We start from the raw sequence: 24,047 nt of genomic DNA, 5'->3' as shown, positions 1-24,047 counted from the left end.
CTAATTCATGCCCGACTCCAATCTTGACGACTGATTACGAGCGATGGGATTGAGCCCCGAATCCTAACAACTGGTGGCAGCGGTGGGATGGACTTTGCGACGTGGTGCTGTGTCTGCGTTGAGTGCTTGGCTCTTGCTTTGACTCTCTTGGCTTAATTTTGTGGTTGTTCTGTTTAGAACAGCAGGGAAGCTAGATTGTTGATTGCTAGCTAGGTTGTGTTTTCCTAGGTAGATTTAGCGAGCAGGGCCAAGGCAGTAAAGCAGCAATCACGGAGTTAAAGAAACTGCTGAGAGACGAATTGTTAATTGTTGGTGAGGAACTGGGCCTAGATGTACGCAAGCAAATGCTAAAATCAGAATTATTGGAGCTAATTTCCGAACAGACCAGTGAGGAAGAAATTGAAATGGGGTTGGAACTTCTGAAAGAAAGAGAGAAGAACGGGACAGAGAAGAACGGAACAGAGAGAGAGAGGAACGCGATAAAGATCGCGAGTTAAGAAAATACAACTTGAACTTGAAAGCAAACGTTTGGAGTTGTCTCAAGGAAGTGAAGAGGCTCTGGGACGGTCAAATGAGGCAGAATCATACCTCATGGACAGGCTGTTAAAGCCATTTGAGGTAGGGACCGACATAGGCTTGTTCCTAAGCAATTTTGAAAGGACTTGCAAGAAGATGAACTTCGGTCCGAGTACATGGCCACAGCGGTTGCTGTCTATGTTGCCGTGTGAGGCGGTGGAAGTAATCGCCAGACTCAGTGCACAGGATGCATATGATTATGCAAAAGTTAAGGCTAGTCTCCTGAAGAAATACCGCCTTTCAGCTGAAGCTTTTCGGCAAAGGTTTAGGAGCACAGACAAGAAAGATAGCGAGGGGTATCCAGAGTTTGCATACGGCTTAAAGGCCAACCTAGTCGAGTGGCTGAAAAGCGCGGAAGCGTACGACAGCAGAGACATGATCATTGAATGCATGTGTCTAGAGCAGTTTTACAAAAGCATCCCCCAAGCTGTGAAACTGTGGGTGCAAGACAGAGGGAATGTAAACACTGTGGAAAGGGCGGCGGAATTAGCCGAAGAGTACGCAACGCGTAGAAAGTTGAACGCCGTGGACGGAAATTGGGACGGTCGAAATGGACTGCGGAAACCATTTCCGTTCAAAAAGGGTTCGCAGACTAGATGATCGGAGCCTGTAGACGTGGAGGAAAAGCCCGCAGAAAATAGCGAGGAGAAACCTAACGGCGAAACTATACAAAAAGAGCAGAAAAGAAAATTCAAATCTTTTAGACCGATCCGCTGCTATAAGTGCCACAAACTAGGACATATGGCTGGGAACTGCGGAAAGCCGTGGATGAAAAAGACGAAAATATGGAACTTTTAAGCCCATATCTACACGACCTGCAAGTTAATGGCAAACCACGCCGGCTGCTAAGAGACAGTGCCGCCACGATGGACATTGTCCATCCGTCTTACGTGACGGTAGATGACTTCACCGGAGAAGTAGCGTGGATCAAACAGGTTGTAGGAGAACACAGCATGTGTCTGCGTATCGCCAAAGTCAAAATCAGGGGACCGTTCGGGGAGCTAGTGACCGAGGCTGCAGTTTCCAAATTTTTGTCACTGCAGTACCCTTACATCTTTTTCGAATTCTTCGAATCGGTTACTGCGTGAAAAAGGGCTTAAACTGGCAGAGGACGTAGTACAGGCATTGACGCGAGGCCAAGCTCGTAATATCGCGTCGCTTACGGCTGAAAATGCACAAGCTGCTCCATCTTAAGCAGCAAAAGAGATAACTTCAATAACCGAATCCGAGCTAGGCTCGAGGGATGAAAAAACAGTTGAGGAAAGCCTGCCAGCTGACCAGCTCAATGAGAGCGTATCGCCAGGTTGTCAAAGTTCACCCCTGCAGGAAGAGCCCGCTGATGAACTCGCAAGCGAGACAGGGTCATTACTATCACCGGCCTCGAAGAACCTTGATTAGCTCTTACGTGTGGATAGAGAATCACTGGCAGACGAGCAAAAGAATGATGAGAGCTTAGCTAAATTACATCACACAGCTAATGAAGGCATTGCTAGGCGCAACGTGACGATACATGAGAGAGGACGATTGTCGTATCGGCACTACAGAGATCGAAAGAGTAGGGTTTTAGATCAGGTAGTCGTACCTACTAAGTATAGGGAGCACCTTTTGAGTCTCTGTCATGGAAATGGGTGGTCTGGCCACCTACAAATCGAAAGGTTGCTTATAGAGTAAAGTTCGTGTGATATTTTTTTTTACTGATTAAATAGACAAAAAAGGTGGAAGCCTTGATATCAGTTATTTCTGGCGCAATCTATTGGGACATAAAATATATTATTTTATGAAAAATACATATTTTACTTGCCTTGACAGAGCGTAGCGTTTAAGAATTAGTTTGCAGCATCTTTGGCAATGGCAATGCAATTATCTTTGATTCATTTGATACCTCGACAAATTCTAGAAAGAGCAGGCCGACCTAGAACTCACAACGAACCACCCGCCCTCACCCCCCCCCCCCCCCCCCCGAACGAAATTTCTAGCTACGCCACTTCTAAGGCATTTTCTAGGGATGCGTCATCACAAATCTAAATGCTTTATGGCGCACTGCCACATATGTTTTCCCCCAGGCAATGCAAGGTCCTATAAAGTCTTTTCGCGGTATCTAAATAATCAAATGTCTCGCACCTGGTTCTTGAAACGCCATGCATGCCTTATTACCAGAGCGCCATGCTTAAGAGGAAGCTTTAGCCCGGGCCCAACTCCGACACCGCATACATGTAAAACGCGAAAACGTTTTTCTGAGATAACACCTGGACCGATTTTAGTGAAATTTATTGCAGTTGAGAGAGAAAGTTAAATTCTAGGGACTGCTGGAAGTGGCATTTCGATTTAGGGTTCGAATTTTGTTTAAGAGATTATCAAATATTTGACAGTTTGAAAAAAATAGAAGCACGAACTTTACAAATTCATAGCTCTTCATCAAGAACAGATATCGCGGTTCTGTAAAATGCATCCATTAGATCATTCAAAGCGGACAAATTAGATATGTCATTTTACATCTCACGTGAATTTGTTACGTTGTTTTCAAGGGTTCTGCAAAAGCTGTATTTCCATATTACTAGTTTTTTTATATTCATGTGTAACATCAATTTTGCTATTAGATTCAATTCATAGAATTGTATTATCATTTTTCGTTGTTGAGTTACAGAGTTGTAAACTTGATAGTGTCGTTTTCCGAAAATTTTAGATTTTTGCCAATGTTTAATAAAAAAAGTGATGACCTAAATCGAAAATTCGAAAGCAACAGTCACTAGATTTTAAGTTTTTCTTTCAAATGCAACTAACCTCGTCACGTTTAGTGCAGTTGCAGAGAAAAACGAATTCTCCTTTTACATGTATTTAGATAGGAGCACCCGAGCTAAAGCTTCCTCTTAATATTACAATTGAGCGTGAGAATTAAGCGTGGTATCTTTTTTGAGCGTAGCCTGCGAAACTCCCAATATGAACTCCTTTCTTCCATACGGCAAAATACTTAGAAAGAAAGACAAAGTGAAGCAGCAGGAACGCGTGGTTGTTGAAGCCTTTGTCAACCGAAAAGCTGTCGATAAGTGTAATAGAACGCAATCGCTCGCCCTTCTGGAAAAATAAATCACGTGTCTGGATAATCAGAAGTGACAGTTTTGTAATGTGTGCGTGGCTCGCCTTACTTGCTTTGTTTTGTGAAAAGGTTTCAGACTGGCTTCCTGAAAAAAAAAATGGAGGACGCTTAAGCTTAATTTATGATTACAACGAAGGCGCCAAATAAAACAACGGACGTAGGAAGGAGACACGAGCCAACCACGTAGGCGCACTAACAACTGAGCGTTTTATTTCTTGACACAGGTATAAATACCGGCTGTCAAGGATCAAAACAACAAGAAGAAACACGTGCTCAGTGGCTTAAGCTTAGCCTTTAGGAGTGGAACTCGATAGCATTCAAATACCCATGACTGATTTTCATGCATCCCGACAACTGTAGCTTGTGTACCCGCAATGTTTACCGGGATGCATGAAGGCGGGCTTCCTATTTCTCTCTCCTTTTTTTTTTTTATGGTGTGCAAGGAACCGAGGAGCCGTTTCGCTCCTATTAAGACAAACCTCAAACGGCAGCTGAAAATAAGGTGGTTTGTGCTTGAGTTTCCGCGTAACATAATTACATTTTCTCGTATATGCAAATTTCAATCCGATGCTATCATGTCTACAGGTTGTGCGTCAGTCGTACTTTACAATTTTTCTGACGCATTTTACTTTGAGAAATTCAATTAATTCAGAAACTTCTTTGCGCTACACGGAGGGCCTGCGTAGTTCGATATGATCTTTGCCGAAACGACGGTCGGCGCTGGACGGGGGACGCCGACGCCGCAATTTGAGCGATACGGGGCGCTTAACGCTATCGCGTTGATAACATTAACGTCCACTGAGATGCGTTCTGCAGGAATTTTGAGTACCGATTGTCAAGGGTGTGTTGAGGAGCCGAGAAACATTTACAGAAGCCTTCAATGCGTGATCCTTATTCTTGTACTGCACATTACCCATCTTGAAGGTGCGTACCATGATGTACGTTCATTCACGTTTATTTTGTGACATTTGCAGATATTGAACTCGAGTGCTGGTATACGTCTTAGTGCGCTTGTATCATTTCAAGGCGCCAGCTGCCACGAAGGATAGCGTACGTGCTGCCTCATGCCGCGCAAATCAAAGCCGGTGACGTGGTCATCCGTATGTGTGTAACTTATTATGTTGTCACGGGCATTCAAGAGTAGACGGGGGAGAGACGAAACCGTATAGTGCAATATTTACAGGCTACTGCTACCGCAGAATTGCTGAATGCATCTCACGTGGTATGTACCGTTTTCCTTCTCTTCGCGAAGCGAAGCGGTCCTTTAACGGCATGTTCATACGTGATGCCTCGTAACAATACGCTGCAGGTCTTCCCTTCATATAGAGAGCCACTATAAAAAACATTACCGCCCATGCACCCCGTTCAGATGGTAAACCAGCGAAGCTGAAATGAGCGGCCCTGATGTTTATCGCTGGGCTAATTCCGACCGTTTAATAGACTTTCTCTTTCATTCGTTACGTCTTTGTGTTTCTTAATGAGTTTGAGGACACGTTTGGCTTAGGTTTATCAATGTTTATTTGAAATGCCGCACATCGGGCTTCGTAATATCACCATCACGGATGGCTGCAGTAAGTGAGTCATTGTGTTAATCCAGCGGGTTCATCAAAGTCTTTTTTTAATTATGTTATGCATTTGTTTTTCGTAATGGGTTATTCATAGTGTTTATGACTCGGTTGTGCACTGTAGTTACCAAGTAACACACCGAGGCCACACGTTTAATTAAAGACAGTTTCTGTGGTCGCCTAGCGTAAGAAATGCGTAAGCATTTCTATGCCTACTCAAGAAGAAATTTGTTCGTCCGTCACGTAAGACGAATGTAATGGCTCATACCTCCCTAAACAATGGCTCATGCCCACGCAGTAGGGCTTCTGTGGTCGGACCACGAGTGTTTCGCATAGGCACGTACAGCTTCGCTGTAAGAGACCGCCATGATAACGCACAAGCTTTGCTGGTGAGGCGAGATAAAAGGTCGAGAAATGTGTACAACACCATTCACCCCTTGTGAAAGGGTACGAGTCAGAAATGGACAGGCTGGGCGCCACCATGTCGGGCCACGACCTAGTTTCCGCTCTACTCTGTTTGGAAAAGTCTACACGAGAGAGAGAGAGAGAGAGATTAGATGGGAAAGGGAAGGAGGCTAACTGGAAAATATGCTTCTGGTTTGCTACACCACAATAAGGGAAGGAAGACGGAAAGAATAGCGGCAAAGGAAAGCGAACTTGCGAAAAAAAAAAAAACTTTTTTTTTTCCTCTTTTAGGGTGTGGAGTGCAGCTAGGAGCATCAAAATGTCCCAAATACATCGCTGGAACATTAAACCCTGACATAAATGACTTAAAAGAAAGCGCTTCTTCTCAAGACATAATTTCATCCGGTGACGCAAAAAGCCCGTCTGCACCACGCCGTAGTTGTTTCAGAGAAGGTAGAAATAAGGCTCGCCCATTGTGCGCACTATAACACTGATGCACTGATCCTTTCGTGAGGCTTCCATTCAATCGGTGTCGTGGGAACGGTAATCAGAGATGAACAGCGAAGGAACCTTTCCGGTAGGTAAATTGCAAGTGGGAGGTGTTTAACTGTGTTGGCTAAGAAGAGGTTGGGGAGGGGGCTGCTGCGCTGCCGCTTTTTCACGATAAGCAACATTCATCTAAGTAAGGCAGTCGCTTACCGCTCCGCTGTGCTTTACAGATTAGGCAATTTCTTACAATATTTATTGCACTACTTACGCACATACAAGTACGCCCTGAAACGTTTATCAATGAGCAAGATATGGAGAAAAATGTTGCATGAAATTAGAAAAACTTTCGACGGACTTGGAATTGGAAGAGCCATGCTGTGTTTATTTTTTTTCCGCCTGGCATGAGGCGATGCTCGATCGTCTTCTGCACATTATCTTGTGTTTACCTGGCTTACCTGAGTCATAACAGACCATGTGAAGCGTGAATTCACAACTGATTTATATAGGTAACGGAAGCAAAGTGGACACACACACCTACAAAAAAAAAGACGAAAGTAAAAGAAAGGATACGCAGATACACACAGCTTTTATATGTGTGCTGGAGAAGTTTACGTTTTCTTCCTTCTTTTTTTAACATGTGCTGCATTCAAACATTTTATTTCTTTTTCAGTAAGAGCTAACGATAGCGCGCTTACGCATCTATCAGCACGGCGCCGACCTGCCGTTCTCATATATTTAAGCAACGTATCCAGCCATGATGTTTCACAAATTGACCATTTGTGAAGTTCGGAGCGACCTCTAACACCTGAATTGGGAACCTCGCGCCTGGCCGCGTGGATGGAAAACATGTGTTCCCGGCAGTATACGCAAAAACATTGGTATACGTGTGCAAGCAACATTGAAACAGTTGGTGTTGAAGTGTGCCCGCTTCCTGCAGTGACGCGACATCTGTAGTCGATTGTTGAGGAAGTCTCTATCCCCATCACGTTTGCAACCCGCGTGTATACAGGCTGCATTTCTTCATCGCGTGTGCCCTCACCCCCCTCCCTATTCTTAAGAAGGAGACACGAAGGCTTGCCAAAAATTACTGGTGAAAATAAGTGGCGGCCGCTAGAGGGGTCGATTACTGGAAATTGGGAAGCTGCAGCAAAATTCCGGAAACCACTCAGCACATCCTAATGGAATGTGAAGAAGTTCGCCCAGAGAGAACCGTAGGTAACGTACACCTTCTAGAAGCGCTTGAGTTTAAAGTGGACGGAAGCATCAACCGGTCAGCAGTCGAGATAAGCAAGAAACGTTTAGAGTATATAATGGAAAAAAAGCAGGAAAGAGATTGACACGATCGGATCCCTTACAGTCATGCCTAGCAGTACAAGGGTGATCTTGAAGGGGGAAAAGTGGAGGGAGTTAAGCGTCGCCTTTAAAAGTGGAACGCGATAACATTCAAAGGTCCCTTACTGCTTCTCATTCTTCGTGGCAACTGCAGCGTATTTAACCGTAATATTTACCGGGAAACGCTCGCGGCGAACGCTATGCTTGAAGGCGGGCTTTCTGGCAGAAAGGCGGACTCTTGCGTGGGCCGCGATGTGGCGGAGGCGAGCGCAATCTGGAAGTGTTTCAAGGAAGCGGACGCGCCGCTACTAGGACTCCGAGATATTCACGCGCCGACACGCGCAAATGGCGGACGCCGTCGCCGGTCTATGAATAGTAGAAACGCTGGAAAAGGAGTTTTGAGTTTTCGCGTAACAGAATTGTTTTCCCGTATATTCAAAGTACATTTCGAGAGCCATCTTGTCTATAGGTTGTGTACGAGTAGTACTTTACAATTTTTTCTACGTATTTTACCTTGCGAAATACAATAAGTTCAGTAAGTTTCTTGCACCACATAGAGGGCCTGGGTATGAGTGGTTAAAAAAACCTTTTCGCCGCAACTTTTTGCCGGAATCATTTCACCGGGGGGAGCACACTCTCAAGTTCACCAAAAGGTCACAGAGGGCAAAAAAATCGACCGTTCGCCGCTGCTAACAAAACAAGCATAGTGAAACCGGTTGAAGGATGCCTGGTAAGTTCAATATCTCCCGCTAGAGGCGCCGTAATAAGCGCAATATGTGGCGAATGGACGTGCTTTTCGGGGCTCCGTGGCGACGACGAAATCATAAGTTTTTGTGCATGCTTTGAGCTTGCTTCTGTTCTTATTTGCTGGTTTTTTGCATTTAAATAGTAATTGGGGGGGGGAGTTCCTTTTTTTTTGTCTCTCGTATTTCGGGTGCGCGGGTTTGCTTCCTGTACATTTGTTTTGCAGGATGATTAGAGCGTCCTTTCGTGCCACGTGTTCCAACAAGTGCAGCCGAGTGGGACGATGGTGTTTGTAGTCTTTACATAGTAGCTAGGAAGTGGCAATACAAATAGCTATTAGTGGGTTTGCTGTGCATGTTTGGTAGAAAAGTGAGAGCGTGGCCGCGTGGTTGAGCGCGTGCGAGAGCGTGTCATACCTTTGGTCTCCGCGGCATTGGTTGTTTTTGAAACAGTGGTGAAAGTTGCTTTGCGGCATTTTGAGGATTTGGATCCTGTGCGTATCGGTTTTTTTCTAAAAGGCACGTGCTCTGCATTGATATAGTATTATAGTATTTGCAAAAAGCTGTGCAATACATGGCGAGAAAGCCGGTAAAGCAGGCAGTACGGGGGGGGGGGGAGGGGGTCCCTCAAGGCAAATGAGGAGACGCGTGAGAATGGAGAGGGTGTCGAATCAACCGGCACAGAATGTGATGTCGATACTAGGATGCAGAAAATGGAAGCTTTCCAGGAAGAGCTTCTCAAACAGGTGCAAGAGCTCAAAAATGAGCTAAACAGGGAGCGTGAGGCAGGGAAGGTAGTTGAAAAGAGACTTGAAGCAGCCTAGGAAAAGCTGAACAGGGCCGCCATTGTGACCGAGAATGTGCGTGACAATGGAACGCAGACCCCCGACGCAACAGGCGCGAGAGGGTCAGAGAAATACGTGGAACGCAGGCAGGGTGATGAAGGGTTAGATGGAAAGAGCGGCACCTACCTTGAGGCCGCTACGCGGAAAAATCAGGCGCCCAGGAGACAATGCTTCTTGTCGAGTCCGAATCACGCGGAAAATGACAAAGGGAAGCAGGGAGAGGTAGGAGAGAGTGAAAGGGTGATTATCGCTGTCGATTCAAACCTGGCTGGGTGCTGAAAAGCAATCTTGTAGAGGGTGAAAGGCGACAAAAGGGTGGCGGTAGGGACATTTCCAGTGCACACACTGGGTTCTGTCATGGAGCGAGGAAAAGAAAAGCTCGCGGAAAATGCCCACGTGCGCAACCTCGTCATAGTAGCACGTGGGCTAAATGACGTCCTAAATAGGAAAGGGCCAGGACTAGCCCAGCGCTTGGCGAAGTGGGTGGACGACTTGCGTGAGCTATCCTCTCAGGTGCAGATCGTGGTGTGCACGGTGCCGGAGGTGCCTGTGCGTGACAGTCATGTACAAAGAGCCGTAGTGGCTGCTAATGAGGCAATATGGAAAATGAGCCGAGAGAAAGGCTTCGAGGTTGTCGAAGTAAACAGGGAAGTGAGAAGTTGTGGTGGTTTTAAACGAGACGGGATCCACTTCAATTACAAGCTAGCACGAGAAGTGGGCTGGCGACTTGGTGGTCGCGCTGTTGCTTTTTTAGGGGGCCCGCGGGCGCTCAGGAGGTCAGAGTAGATAGTAATGTAGAAGGTCCTCTAGGGGAACATCAGAAGACCATCGCCGTCGATAACAGAAAAAGGAGGAAAACAAAAAAAAGAGCTCGCCATGCAATAGCTACATAAACATGCAGGGCGGCAGAAGAAAGGAAGAGTGGGCAGAGATTGAGGAGCAGTTACACAGAGAACAAATAGGGGTGTATGCGGTTACAGAAACGCACCTTAGAGACTCAGAAGAGTCGCCAGTTATTGAGAATTATGTTTCGGAAGTGTGCAACAGAACTAAGTCGGAAAGAAAGGGAGGGGGAGTCGGAACGCTCAACCATCAGGGAGCCAAATGGAAAAGAGTAAATTCACAATGTCAAGAGCATCTTTGGTTACCAGGTACAATGAGTGGGAAAGAAACTTGGCTGGGCGTTACGTATTTATGGACCGGAAAAAATTGCACAGAGAAGAATAAAGAGTTCGTGGAATGCATAAGCGCTGATATTAAGGGTTTCGGGAGTGGTGCTGAAATTGTCCTATTAGGTGACATGAATGCCCACATACAGGATTTAGATGGCTATACCGACAATAACAGGAAGTCAATGCTGGACCTTTGTGAGCAACATAACCTCGTGATCGTGAATACAGGGCCTGAGTGCGAAGGACAGATCACGTGGGAAGTGGGAAACCGGCAATCTACCATTGATTACTGTCTGATGACAGAAGGAATTCATGATAAGTTGAGAGAAATGGTCATCGATGATAAAAGGTTTAACAGCATAGGGAGTGACCATAAACGTATCATTTTGAATATGGGATATGTAGTTGGGAAAGAGAGCAAGGAGAGCAAATGGCCTGTGCAAATTTGAACGCTGAACAAATAGCAAATACAATCACTAGAGTTGAGGAAGAACTTGGCAAATGGCCAAGTAAAGAGTGGGAATATGGTGAGCTTCTAAGTGTAATAACGACAGAAATACGGAGAGAGAAACAACATGTTCGTTGGAAAGGAAAAAAGAAACCGAAAAGCTGGTGGAACAAGGAGATACGAGAAGCGATCTCCGAACGACAGAAAGCATCTCGAGAGCACAGGCAGGCAAAGAAGGCGCAGTTGCCACAGGATGAAGTAACCAGTAAATGGGAAATATACCGAGAGAAAAAGTCTATGGCTCAAATACTGGTGCAAGCAAAATTAAAAGGTGAAAGTGAACGTTAATTGGTCAGGAATACGTGAGAAAAAGAAGGCCGCACCTAGAATATTTTGGAACCACATAAAATTATTAGACAGGAAGTCAACAACAATACAACGACATATCCTAGACGAAGATGAAAACAGACTGGAAGGAGAAGCGGCAATAAATTACATCCGAAAAGCAACAGCCGAATCTTTCCAAGGCAATGACGAGGTTGTACTTGATGAAAAAAAGAGCATAAAAGAGACCCAAGTGGAAAAGGAGCTGGTGCTGATAAATTTAAACTGGAAGAAAGCGGAAGAGAAAATTCCTAAGCGCACAGCCACAGGGCTAGACGAGGTTCCCGTTAGGCTGATAAATGAACTAGGACCAAAAAGTAAGGAAGCTCTGGTGAAAGCAGTGGAAAAAAACTTTAAAAGATAGATGAATACCAGACAGTTGGCGACAAAGTAGAATGAATTTAATTTATAAAGGTAAGGGGGAGAAAGACAGAATTCGCTCGTATAAACCGTTGACCATTACATCTGTAATATACAGGCTAGCAATGCAGGCAATCAAATTAAAGCTTCAAGTACGGGCAGAGAATAATGGCATTTTGGGAGAGCTTCAGAATGGCTTCAGAATAGGTAGACGTTTGGATGATAACTTGTTTGTCCTTACTCAGTGTATTGAAATATCAAAAGCAGAAAGCAGACCGTTGTATGTGGCCTTTTTAGACATTACAGGTGCCTACGACAACGTAGACCGCAACATTTTGTGGGATATTCTGGAAGGGGAAGGCTTAGGTAACGATTGTCTACGGCTTTTGAGAGAGATTTACCTAGAAAATACCCTGTGCGTTGAATGGGAAGGGATGAGGAGCGAGGAGAAATTTCATATCAACAAGGGACTGAGGCAGGGGTGCCCTTTATCCCCGCTGCTGTTTATGATTTACATGGTGAGGATGGAGAGGGCGCTAGAAGGAAGTAATATCGGGTTTAATCTCTCATACAAACAGGCGGGTACAGTAATAGAGCAGCAACTCCCAGGTTTATTTTATGCGGACGACACTGTGTTGCTAGCTAACAAGCACAGTGATTTGCAACGTCTGGCTAATATCTGTGGACAGGAAGGCAACAATTTAGGTTTGAAATTTAGTGTTAGAAAATCAGGTGTTATGGTATTCAATGAAAACAGTGAACAGAGAGTGGAGATACAGGGCCAAGAAATACCTCAGGTAACAGAATATAAATACCTTGGTATATGGATAAACCAAGGCTATGGATATATATGCTCTAGCGCGCGCGTATTAGCTCACGTGTAGCGATAGCACATTTTCCGTTTACCGACCTGATGCGAAGGACCTTGCCGATGCGACGTGCAGGCCGTTTGTATCCAAGATTTGAGAGATGCACCAGCCTTTACTCTTCTAGAGTACTTTGATCCAACTGGTGAATACATGTGTTAGCGTCAAACGCGTCGCGGCAGGATTTTCTTCAGGATAAACTCGACCGTCGTTTGGAGTGGCTCGACTTGAATGAGGCGGCCAACATACGCATGCAGATGCGTAATTAGCCTCAAGAGCGGGTAGTGCAAGCAGCTCATCGTGATGAACAAACAACGTGGAAACGTTGTGCACACGTACTGCGAGTGTACAGCAGGCAATATGTTGTTTTATCTCGAGATATGTATATCGTATGGCATGGTACGAGGGATGGAGGCAGAAGGTAAGTGGAGTCGGCATTTTGCTTTGTCAGGTGCGTAAAGCTCCATTTGCCTGCAAAAAAAAAATAGGAGTTGCGAATTGTGTTTAATGCGACACCGCGAGTGTGTCGCTTTGGTCTCTAACTATGCATTCTAATGGGCTGTGTGGCGGCACACCTCTTTTTATTTCGCCCCACGTAACCGTACGACTATTTCCTTCTACATGCGGTAACGCGTTCTTCGGCCAATGGTAAAAATACTGCGATATACATACCGACCGATTAAAACATCACCGAGACTTCCGAATTAGCCGTAGGGCGGCAAGTGCAATTCGATTGTCACACTCCCGAGACAATAGCTCACGTACTTTGCGTGTGCCCTCAATATGCGGCCGAACGAAGAACACTTAAGTCTAGTGTTGACTGCTTGGACTCCCGCCCCTTTTCGGAAGAAAAGATTTTGGGCGCTTGGAGTAGAGTTGACTGCGCCGAACGTGCTACAAAGTCACTCTTGAACTTTCTACGTGGGACTGGTTTAGACGATCGCCTCTAGAACCTTTGAGACGTGCAGACATTGCGAAATGTGCTTGCGATAACTTTTTGTGTAGACAAGATTACTCTTTCGTGTATTGTGTCTACAGTGCGTATCCGCATATTGGACAACGTGTATATAGTAGCTCATTGTATCATAACATAATCGCCTGCCACCTACCCTTCCCTGTAGTAGCAGACTAGAGACACGCTCTCCAGGTGGACCACTCCTCCTTTCTCTTCATTAAAATCTACTCCTCCCTCCTCGAATGTTCACAGCGTTGGTGTCGTGGCTGTTACCAGAACGCAGGCTTGCCTAACGCGGCATGAATCGCGTCATGACTCACTGATAATATGGGGTATTCTTTGTTTATTCTTAAATTGACCGTGCGCGCCACACCAGTACAATAGGTTCAACATTTCACGCCGGTCTGTGCAATCGACAGTACAGCAAGTGTCCCGCATAAGACTCGCCGCAAATGCTTAGCCTATCGCTCGAACATCAGTTCATAGAGTCGTTTTCGCTAACAAAACTGCTTGCAGTCTTTCCCAAGAATTGCTGAAATGTTTCCTTGAAGCAATATTGTCGCCCAGAAGACGAGCAGACATATTCTTCAGTCGCTCAAGCCCAGGAAATTGCCGCGCATATTGCAAGAGATCGCGCACTCACCTCGCACACATTCCCTGCATGTTTCGCATCTGGCAAAACTTAGATCTGGTCTCATCTAAGTGATTGGGGGTAAGGCATTCTCCACTGGGTCTGATTGACCCTGCCGGCAATGCGCACGCCAATGAGTGGGAATGTATTGCTGTCACTGAATAGTCGCAGAAGGAACGTTGCAGTTACCTAAACGAACCGGTTCTTCCACCAGCCACGAGATGGCACGACATGCGCTATTGACGCCGTATAATGAGACGTTCTCATTTCTCCTAGAATGACGGACTTGTTCGTATCTTAGCTTTACTACGCTCTAACATTTCTTCTTTTTTTAGCGCCGTAATTTTATCATCTTCTGAATATTACTCGTGCGTTTTATTCTGACGCGCAAATGTTTTTCGTTTATTGCCAGCGTTCAGTTAAATTGACGGCGCTTCGAGCAATCACAGGGCTTTAAAAACGTAAGTACATTAATCTAAGGTCGTTTGACAAGACGATCACTGCGTCCTGCTTACCCGACAGCTTTTAACGCGAAAGCGTTAAAGGCCCCGTGCCGCAGACATCCGGCGTCGGCGTTTTGCGTCGGACGTCGCTTTGGCAAAAAATAATTCCGAAACACGCATGCCCAACCACTCTTCTACCACCAAAGCTAGTTGCCGGTAAACATGAAAAGCCATCAGGTGTCTTTGAATGCTGTCGCGTTCCACACTTAAAGACGGAACTGAAGCGTCCTTCAAATTTTTCACCCGTTTCAGCAAACTGTTACGGTTCTCGCTGTGACTTCGTTGTTCACGGCCCTTCTTTATACGTCGGTGAGGTCGAAAACATGCTTGCCATACGCGCCTCGAACTGTTTCACAGCAACCGATAGTGCTACCCAGAAGCGAAAAATCGAAAGGCAGGAAACGAGAAACGCCACGGAAACAGGAGAACAAATGCGCCGCCACGAAAGAAGCACAGTCGGTGCAGCCCGCGGCCGAAGGCAGATAGCGCGCGCGCGGAGAAGCGCGCTCGAATTTGAGCGCAATATGGCTGGCCGACTCCGAGTGCTACCCCTATGCTACACTGATCCAGCAAACGCGCAATGCTACCGCTCCAGACTTCCAGACTGATCGGGCAATTAATTATCATCGCCTAGAATCTCATAGACCCGATTGGCGCCGCGGCGCGCCAATCGGAGCGCGCGCAGGGCGGAGCTTCATTCTGGATTTCTCTCTCTCTCTCCTTTTATCTCTCTCCCTCAGCGAGTGCGGCGCCGCCGCGCCTCTCGTAACCGCGGAGTTGGTAGGCTGCCTCCGATGCAGTTGGGCGATTGTCCTCGGTACTATTGCGCTAGGCGATTTGCACTCGGCGCGTGCCCGTTGGTGACCCATGTGATCAGCACCGTTTGGATTGAGAACGTGCGTGAACGTATGCCTCCCCTTTGATCGACTTGACTGAAAGTGAAGGGGGCTTCGGCGTGCCATCTTACCGTGTCATCGACTGCACCTGCGTGCTTGATATTGGCATTGTGCGCCGCCGTCGCAGCGGCGACAGTTAGTTACGTTCGCCTGCGTTTCGTCTGAGCGTCGCCGGTGGGTGGTGTGCTTCAAACCAGCGCTTCGTTTGTGCCGCTGGTCATTCTTCTCGCCCTGCGTCCCGCCAACTGCCAAAATTCGTGTCAAAAACCGCATCCCGCTTCCAGCCTTCCGGATGGAACACGAATCGGACGACATGGACGGGAGCATGGTGAGTGGATCGCGTACTACGCGACGTGCCTTTCTGGCATGCACATCGCTTCTCGAAAGAAATCGCGTCAGTCTGCGGTGCACGGCATTCTGCGAACAAATTCGGATGACATTGATCTGAAATTCGGTTGGGCGTTCGAAAATTCGTGTGTGTGCTCCCGGCATTCCGAAGTTGTGTGACAAGCATTGTTTTACTGTTTTTTGATCGGCTGTCAACGTCATATTTCCACTCGGCAGCTACTATTTTCGCATTTTAAAGCGTCTAGGCGCATTGGCAGAAATCGACACTAAGCAGCTGAACTCCGACAAGACACGCGTTCATCATTTTGTCGTCACGCCGCGAGGCGTATCGACACAATTGATCGGTTGTACCCGATATATAGGGGCTGTATGAGGAACCTGATAATATTTTGATGCCCTCATTCCCAAAGCCTGGCGATGCAGCTTTACTGCTATCATGCTGCCTTCGCACTGCCAGTTGCTATAACTTATTGCAATTTTCGTGAAATGTAGATTTAGGTGCACATAAAGGAACCCCAGGTGGTCGAAATTTCCGGAGTCCTCCACTACTGCGTGCCTCATAATCAGAAAGTGGTTTTGGCACGTTAAACCCCATAATTTAATTTGTTTTGTTTTTATTTTCGTGAAATGGAATTTCCGGTCGGCCGGTGGAGTTTTCGATAACACGTCATTGATTGATGATTTGCATACCCTTTCTCGACGACTGATTTATGGTTCCATGCTTGTCCGGTACGCGATATCCAGGGGCAGTGTCTTAATTGTTGCTGCTTCAATGCTCTCGATTATTATTGCAGTGAGCAGAGCGTACCCTTGTCCCGTCTCTTTTCTTACATGTTCAGCAGGTGCCCACGTGTGCTTATGGACGCTGTATAATTCATTTGATGCCACGAGGTTCTCGAGACGTCCGTGGTGTTAAAAGTTCGCAACTTGGCAGATTTTAACGTGCAGACGACAGATCAGTTGTTCTGCATGCGATGTGGATTAATCATTGGAGCAAATCGACGTGACGCACTCGGGTACGAGTCAACACGTGCGAATTGGGACTCATGTTGGCGCTAGTCACGTTCTAGGCGAAACATTTCAGGGTAAGGCCTTGTTGTTCCCTCATGGGTCGACCAGTATGCCACTTTCCTCGGTGTCTTCTTCAGCTTTAGAGTTTAGAAAGTTGCACCTTTCCCGTGCGACGCTTAATTGTACCTTGTCGCTCGTTCAGAGTTGAACCCGCCGTGGTTGCTCAGTGGCTATGGTGTTGGGCAGCTGAGCACGAGGTCGCGGGATCGAATCCCGGCTATGGCGGCCGCATTTCGATGGGGGCGAAATGCGAAAACACCTGTGTGCTTAGATTTAGGTGCACGTTAAAGAACCCCAGGTGGTCAAAATTTCCGGAGTCCTCCACTACGGCGTGCCTCATAATCAGAAAGTGGTTTTGGCACGTAAAACCCCAAATATTATTATTATCGTTCAGAGTTGAGTGCAACACGCCTGTATTTGACTGGCAATGTATCTGCCAGTCTTGAAGATAAATAAGTGCAAAAAAGAAAACGCAACGCGACACCTTCATACCACCAAAAAGAGCGTGACGAAAGCTCCGTCCAGCGAAATCCGGTGCGTTAGCTATTGTCGCTATCGTGATGCGATCAGCCGAGCAGACCGTGGCAGGACGCTATCGGTCAAGCCGTGGGCGATACAGTGGAGTGCCTCTCTATGCGACGTTTTCGTTCCGGTAGGCGCTGCTTTCCTTTTTCTTTTTTGTTTAACTTATCGGAACGTGCTTGGTTGCACCCGTGCCACACCGGCACAGAAATGTCTTAAAATTTAATGTCATTTGCATTGTGTGCCACACGGGCAAATCAAATGGCGTTTGCCTTAATGCCATTCGTCACCAAAGTGGTTCACCAGAACTCCTTCGACTTGAGAAATACGTACTGTCGACGCCATAGTATGCCCTGTCCGGTTTACTTAAATTATTTGAGACGACATCCTATTTAGCTACAAACACATTTTTCAGGGGTTGCCATACAGCACACATAAACAAGCACATCAAGTTTGCTATAATGAAAAAAAGAATACATATGAGATGCTGCTGCCAGCGGAGTGGTGTTAAATGTTGGCAACACGCCTACGACAAGGACGATTTCATTGCCATCGTGCAACATTTGTAAGAGGCAGCGACAAACATTGTAACGTTACAATGTTGCAAAAGTGCAACATTGTAAGAGACAGCGACAAACTAAAGCTAGCGGCACCATAGTATGCTTATTTCTACATTTTTACTAGCCATGAAGGCAGGTTAAAGTTCTGAATTCATGTTTAGCATTTTTATTATTGTCCTTAAGTTGCTCACCTCAGAAGACGCTGTTATCGACATCATCGGGTCAAATGTCATTAAATTTGGACGTGTGGAAGCTCCGCCGAAAAAAATGTCATTCAGGAACTTAAGGCCTTAACTACTGAATGCAATTTTCTGTGCCCGTGTGGCCCGGGTATTAAACTGAAAGTCTGATTGATTAATTAGGTTTAACTTCACGAAGCAAATATGGGGACATGCGGTAGACGCCGTACATTCCAGGGCACCGGATCAATTTTGGCCAACCTTGGGTTCTGTATAGTGTATTCAAATATAAGCGTTAGGAGCGTTTTTATATTTTGCCCCCCCCCCCCCCCCCTCATCGAAATGCGGCCGGAAACCAAACCCGCGACCTGTGCTTATATTTGAAGTCCCAAACACCACACTGTTCGTGGGAGCTCTACACAAATTTCTTTTCAAAAATTGTTTCACAGTTATGCTAAAGGGTAAAAGAAATGTCAAATCACAAAATGCCGATCGCGAACACGTAAACAAGACGGACACTGAGTCTCTCGTACTGTGTGGAAGTACAGCTGAATGCCGACTACAAATGTGAGGTTATAGGTTTAAAAAAAAAAAAAGTGCCCGAAGCGGCACCAGTATAACCAAGCCCAATAATAGTGCCAACATTTCTTTTCAATTCACATTAATAATAGAAAAAAAACAGGATAGTTTCGATTACAGAATAAGTTCGACTTACACACACGACGTTTATAAAACGTACACTAATCAGATTATATAGTTTTTTTAGAGATTGCTGAAGAGACTCGCTGGAATGCTGTTTCACATATTGCGTCTAGATATCGAGCATGCGACGTTTTTAAAGAAAGTACACCATAGCGCTCGTAAATCTTACCCTTACCCGAACCCTTACCCCACTAACGAGCTTTGGGAGAGAGCCTTGGCCAGCTCCGACCTCGAGGATCAGCAACGGCTGATTGCGAGGGCCCAGGACGCGGCCCGAGCTCAAGGCATTCTGGAATGAGGATGCCTCTCCAAAGCTGCATTTACCTAATAAAAATGTTTATTCTCTCTCTCACCATAGCGCTCGATTCTCCATGGTGGCTATTAAAAATATTGAAGAGTAGTGTCACTGGGCCGACAGAGTAGCCAAATTATTACTTTTCTTTTCCTCCCATCGTAGCGGATCAACGACTTTTGTTCAAATGTTGCAGATGGAAGACTTAATATGTCAGTGCCAGTTCTGTCGACCTGACCTCACATCAACGCATTTGACGATAAAAGAAAATGTTAATAGTGCGGTAATATTTAAAGAAAAATAGACGCGGAGTCGACATGTTTTGAACCTGTGAACTTAGGTCGCGAGCTCGGTGCTCTCGCACAGCGCCACGGAACACGAACGGCAAGGAGATCAGAAGGGCTGTGGTCTGGTACACAGTACAGTCACGGCGTATTATGTTATGTTTTCTTTTTTAGGTTCGAGCATTCTTGCGTCTCTTAATGATGACCGCGCGACAGCAGTTCACTTCCTTCCAGTTCCCATCAGTCGTAATTTAGTTGCAGCTGGCCGGCTTGCGCGGAACCGCAGTTCGACCGCAATACAATAGGCATCTCGCGGTGACTTCATAAGCCCGTAGACAGTTGATGAGAGAAAACTTTCATCCCTCCACCAGCTTCCTCAACTTCCCTGCAGGCGCCATAATGGCGGCAGTGTTCGTCGCGTTCCCCCTGTACTTGTTTTGAATTGGGAACGCCGAGGAGAGTGCCATTGTGGACTCTTTTACAATATTTTAGGAAGGCGCGTCCCGTGACTCCCACTCCTATATCTTTTTATTCTACTCTCACCCCTGTACTTTGACCTCGAAGGCTACGTGGGCTTGACACCGCACAAAAGCAACATGCTTTTTCTTACCAGCTAAGGTACTGATGACGTGTTTCGCGACAGCGTAATGCAATTCGTCATAAAGGCGGTCTATTCAGTCTTAGGAAGATGTCTACTAGCCTCCTGGTTAGCCCAGATTGTAGTGCTACATCACCCCAGGAAGGTGTTGGTGCATGGATGACAGTGTCCCCTTTCGTGCAACTTCCTCCACCGTGCAGATTTCCGCAAATTGTACGTGTGCAATGCCTTTATTAATGTGTGTTCCCCAGGTTTGAAAGAAAATAGAAAAAAAATAACTGTACTATTGTTCTTATTAGGTTCCTATCAAAATTTTATTAGGAAATATTCCTCGAACGGCATCGGCGTTGTGGAGACGCTGCGGAAACCATCGGGCGTACTTTGTTAGCGAGTCTCAGAGTGCCCATCCAGAGGTCAGCGATGACGTGGTCACACTGCTCACGGCTTGTCAAAACATGTTGAGTAGCGAGACAGTTCGATGCGCTCAACGAAAATCTTGATGCGCCTTGCGAAATGAATATGGAAATTAACGGTTATTGTGGTGGCGACGTTAGTTGGGCTGTTATATCGGATGACACGCGAGTGCATCAAATGTAATTAATTTTTCAAGAAAAACCTAACGGACCATTTGCAAAGTTCTGTAGGTCTGCTGCCTTACAAGGTGATATTCCAACCATAACGTGGTCAACATAATAAATGGGTCATGATGATGATGATAGTTTGTGACACTGAATCCTCGTAGCGACCTCTAGCGGCAAGATTTGAAACCTCGCGCTTCGCAAAGCGGTTGCAAAATAAGTGTTCCCGGCCCTACCTGCGTTCAGGTAGCTGTGCATGTTCGATTGCATGAGTTACGCAGCTATTGTCGTCGATGATTGAGGAAGGCTATCCTTACAGTGCCGCATATTAAAAAAATGCAGAAATTGAAGTCGGCAGTCATGCAAGTCGGTTTTTCAAACAAGAACTCGTTCACAAACTAGATTCCTTTCGTTACTCCCCCTCCTACTTCAACTTTAGAGGAAGAGCGAGTGTAAAGGCTTTCCTAGATTTACTCAGAAAATTTAATATCGTAATAGTTCACCCACACCTGGCCACCGAGGAGGAATGTATTGTGGACGTTATCCTTTACCAATGCTGAACCCTCCCACAGTATAAAGGTGTGCAGGGATCCGAGGTAGTAAAGGCGAAGCTGTTGGATGGGAACAATAGTGTGTTGGTTTCTATCTCTGTCCTCGTCCGGTTGCGTTTTCACATTTTATCGTAAATCCAAACCAACTAGCCCGCCAACATGTTTTAACAATACTTCCTTCTACTTCTCTGTATTCCGAAGTGGTTTTGTTGGAAAATACATTTCTCCCCGATGCACAGCAACATTTTTGCAAATGGTCCGCGCTCCTTCCAACTCCCAGTGAAGAAGTGCGAGCGCAGAGGCTTTCCGATAATTATTCAAAAAATTTCATACCGCCATAGTTCAACCCCCCCCCCTTTTTTTTTCATTCGCTTCCACAAGTTCTCCCCTCAGCCGAAGCGGTATGTATTGATGCCAATCAATAATGTTTACCACATCCATAACACACCTTCTCCGGGAGCACGTCTTTTCCCACACTTGAGAAGAGGTAAAAAGAAGCAACATTTGCTTGCTTTTGTTGCTACAGATCTCGCAAACCTATAGATTATCGTGGTAATTCCGTACGGACTACAGCGCCTGCGAAGAGAACTTTGTACATGACGACGGTACCGTAGATTTCCGCTCGGTTCTCCAGATTGGCGAAGATTGCAAGGCGGATTTTTGTAAATGCGTTAGCACGTGGAGTGGCCTGCACATAGAATATTTGGGAGGGTATGCCGTATATTGGGCGTTCTGCGGTGTGGTCACGTGTTTTCGCAAACCCGACGCCTCCTCCTGCCGGGCATCGCGGCTCTGTTCGCTGTCGACGGCCATTCGCACAATTTTGCGGCACTGCTCGCTTCGCAGACTAGGCCGCGTTGTTTGCCACGACGAAGCTGTTGATATCGGACGAGGGCATTTGACATCGGGCTATTTGCTCCTAGCAGCTCTCTCTCTCTTTGCTCGTTTCATTCGTTTTCGCTCCCCCACATGCGCTATCTGTGAAGGCGCGTCTGAGGGGCGAAAGAGTTGACAAAGTGTTTTTCTGCCGGGCCCGCTACGGAGGCGAAGGTTGTGCGCCGGCAACAGCACCCTTTCCGCCGTCGGTGCTACGCCTATACTGGCGGTCGTAAGCACCTCGCGGCCGCCATTGTCCCCGCTCGTGTCCTGCTCCAATGTGCAGTCGCGATGTTAAGTGCACACGTGTTCTCAGTACCACTGTCGCTCTGACTGACTTCGTTCTGTGTCCTCCGCGACACATTTAGTCTCCCACAGAAACCAACACCGAGGCGCACGAAGTGCAGCACTGGCATAGCGGACAATAGCTTTTCCTGCAGTGCCATTGCAACATGTGGCACGCGAAAAAGGCGGCGTCAAGGGAGTCATACTGGTTCCGATACAGTTGAGAAAGGCCTTTTTGTATGAGGTTATTCAGTTAGTGAGATTCGGTTGGCAGACTTTCTGGTTCGCAGACTTTCTAGTATTCCTGGAATACTAATCCAGGAATACTATTCACTTTCTGCTCGGTGAAACGCGGGCTTCAGTAGTCGCTTAAGTAACGCGGGCTTAAGTAAGTCAGGGGCCCAAAAACGCAGCTGTAGAGGAAACAGCGTGACACAGCCATAGGACTACTCCAAATTTATGTGTGAAGTGCGCTTTCCTGCCCCACGATGCGTGAGCTAAAGTTGAATTAACCTAGCGCTTACAGGAATGTGTTGTAGAGGAGACGCGTTTCTCAATACATACTAAGTTCAGTACTAAGAATATTCGTAATAACGCTTCTAGATCACCGAAAATATCGATCTTACCACGTGCAGAGGGTTAGCAAGCCAGAGAAGTCACAAGAATGAAATACGAATGGCGGCGCAGTCTAAGCTTCCGAGTAGCTGCCCGTGACGTCACGGATATTGAGAGCATCTGTGCGGGACTAGTTAACATTATGGCGATAAACAAAGACTACAGTGCATTTTAGAGGGACCACAGACTCACGCTACAGTGTTTCTAGAACGTTCTGCGCACAGAGACGGTGCAAACGCGCGAAGACAGCTTAAAATTTTTTACTTTGACACTTGCGCTGTCGTTAGCGAGCGAAATTCAAAGCTCTAAACTTCGACTTTCGTTTTCTTAGCCACTAACCAAAACTTTCCTGCCAAACAAGTGGAGACTGCGTCTCGCAGAGTACCCAATGGTTATAAGTTGTTTCAGTGTTCCTACTTAGCGTCCTTTAACGGGAGTGCTTGCTCATCGCAGTGACCGTCTTGGAGCTTTGTGGCAGCATGTCTCCCAGATCACCGGCGCGCTCACCTACAATCTGGGAGGCCATAGTGGAAGTGTAAATTTTACTATACCGTCGAGTCGGCGGCGCTGTCGCATACATTCGGCAGGCTCACTGGAAAAACGTCAATGCGAGGGTGGTTTTTGAATACGGGGCAAGCATGCTTCCTGAAGTTTACGTATACTAGGCAAAAATGGTGACATTGAAAGGGGGTGTACGTCTACACGGCGTTGGGCAAGCTTGGATAAAAAGACACATGACTACTTTCGTTCGTAAAGCAGAAAAGTAGTTTGGAGATGGAGAGACGGTAAAGTGCGATGCATATTTAGGTAAGCATTTTAAGAATCATATTATTAATAAAGCAGCAAAGTCTCAAAATTACAAAAGTAAGGATGGCAAAATTATACTGTAACCGCTACATTGCTTGCGTACCCTCTGGTTTGGCTGGCGCAAAGTGTCGCCCTGTTTTTGCCATAACCATTGTACGTCTATTTGCTTCTTAGCCAACCTGCCGTGGTGGCGTAGTGGCTATGGCGTAGCGCTGGTAAGCCTGAGGGCGCGGGACCATATCCCGGCAGTCGCGGCCGCATTTCAATTTGGGCGAGAAAAGAGAGAGAGAGGGGGGAGGAACGGGGGGCCTGTGTGCCGTGCACTGGGTCACGTAAAGTATCAGGCGGTCAAAATTAATCCGGAGCACCCCGCTACGGCGTACCTCCTAACTATGTGGTGGTTTTGGCCCGTAAATCCGCAGAACATTGATTAATTTAAAAAAAATGTTTTAAATCAAGAGGAAATACAGGGCTAAAGGTATGACTTTGTTCTGATATTCGTGCACATTAATGTG

The 24,047-nt window shown here is 46.4% G+C and overlaps 1 protein-coding gene across 8 annotated transcripts in view; it reads left to right on the top strand.

The window, feature by feature from the left end:
- Nucleotides 1-15,143: 15,143 nt before the first annotated feature.
- LOC142571514 (AT-rich interactive domain-containing protein 3C-like) overlaps nt 15,144-24,047 on the top strand; it is a 253,855-nt gene continuing 244,951 nt past the window's right edge. For all 8 annotated transcript variants that reach the window (XM_075679937.1, XM_075679934.1, XM_075679935.1 and 5 more), the window contains exon 1: nt 15,144-15,592. In XM_075679937.1, coding sequence (XP_075536052.1) covers nt 15,557-15,592 — 36 coding nt within the window. In that variant the 5' untranslated portion in view covers nt 15,144-15,556. The remainder of the gene's footprint in view (nt 15,593-24,047) is intronic.

Source organism: Dermacentor variabilis, chromosome 2, assembly GCF_050947875.1.
Source record: "Dermacentor variabilis isolate Ectoservices chromosome 2, ASM5094787v1, whole genome shotgun sequence".
NCBI classification, from domain to species: domain Eukaryota; kingdom Metazoa; phylum Arthropoda; class Arachnida; order Ixodida; family Ixodidae; genus Dermacentor; species Dermacentor variabilis.
This window is presented reverse-complemented; position numbering and strand designations above follow the sequence as displayed.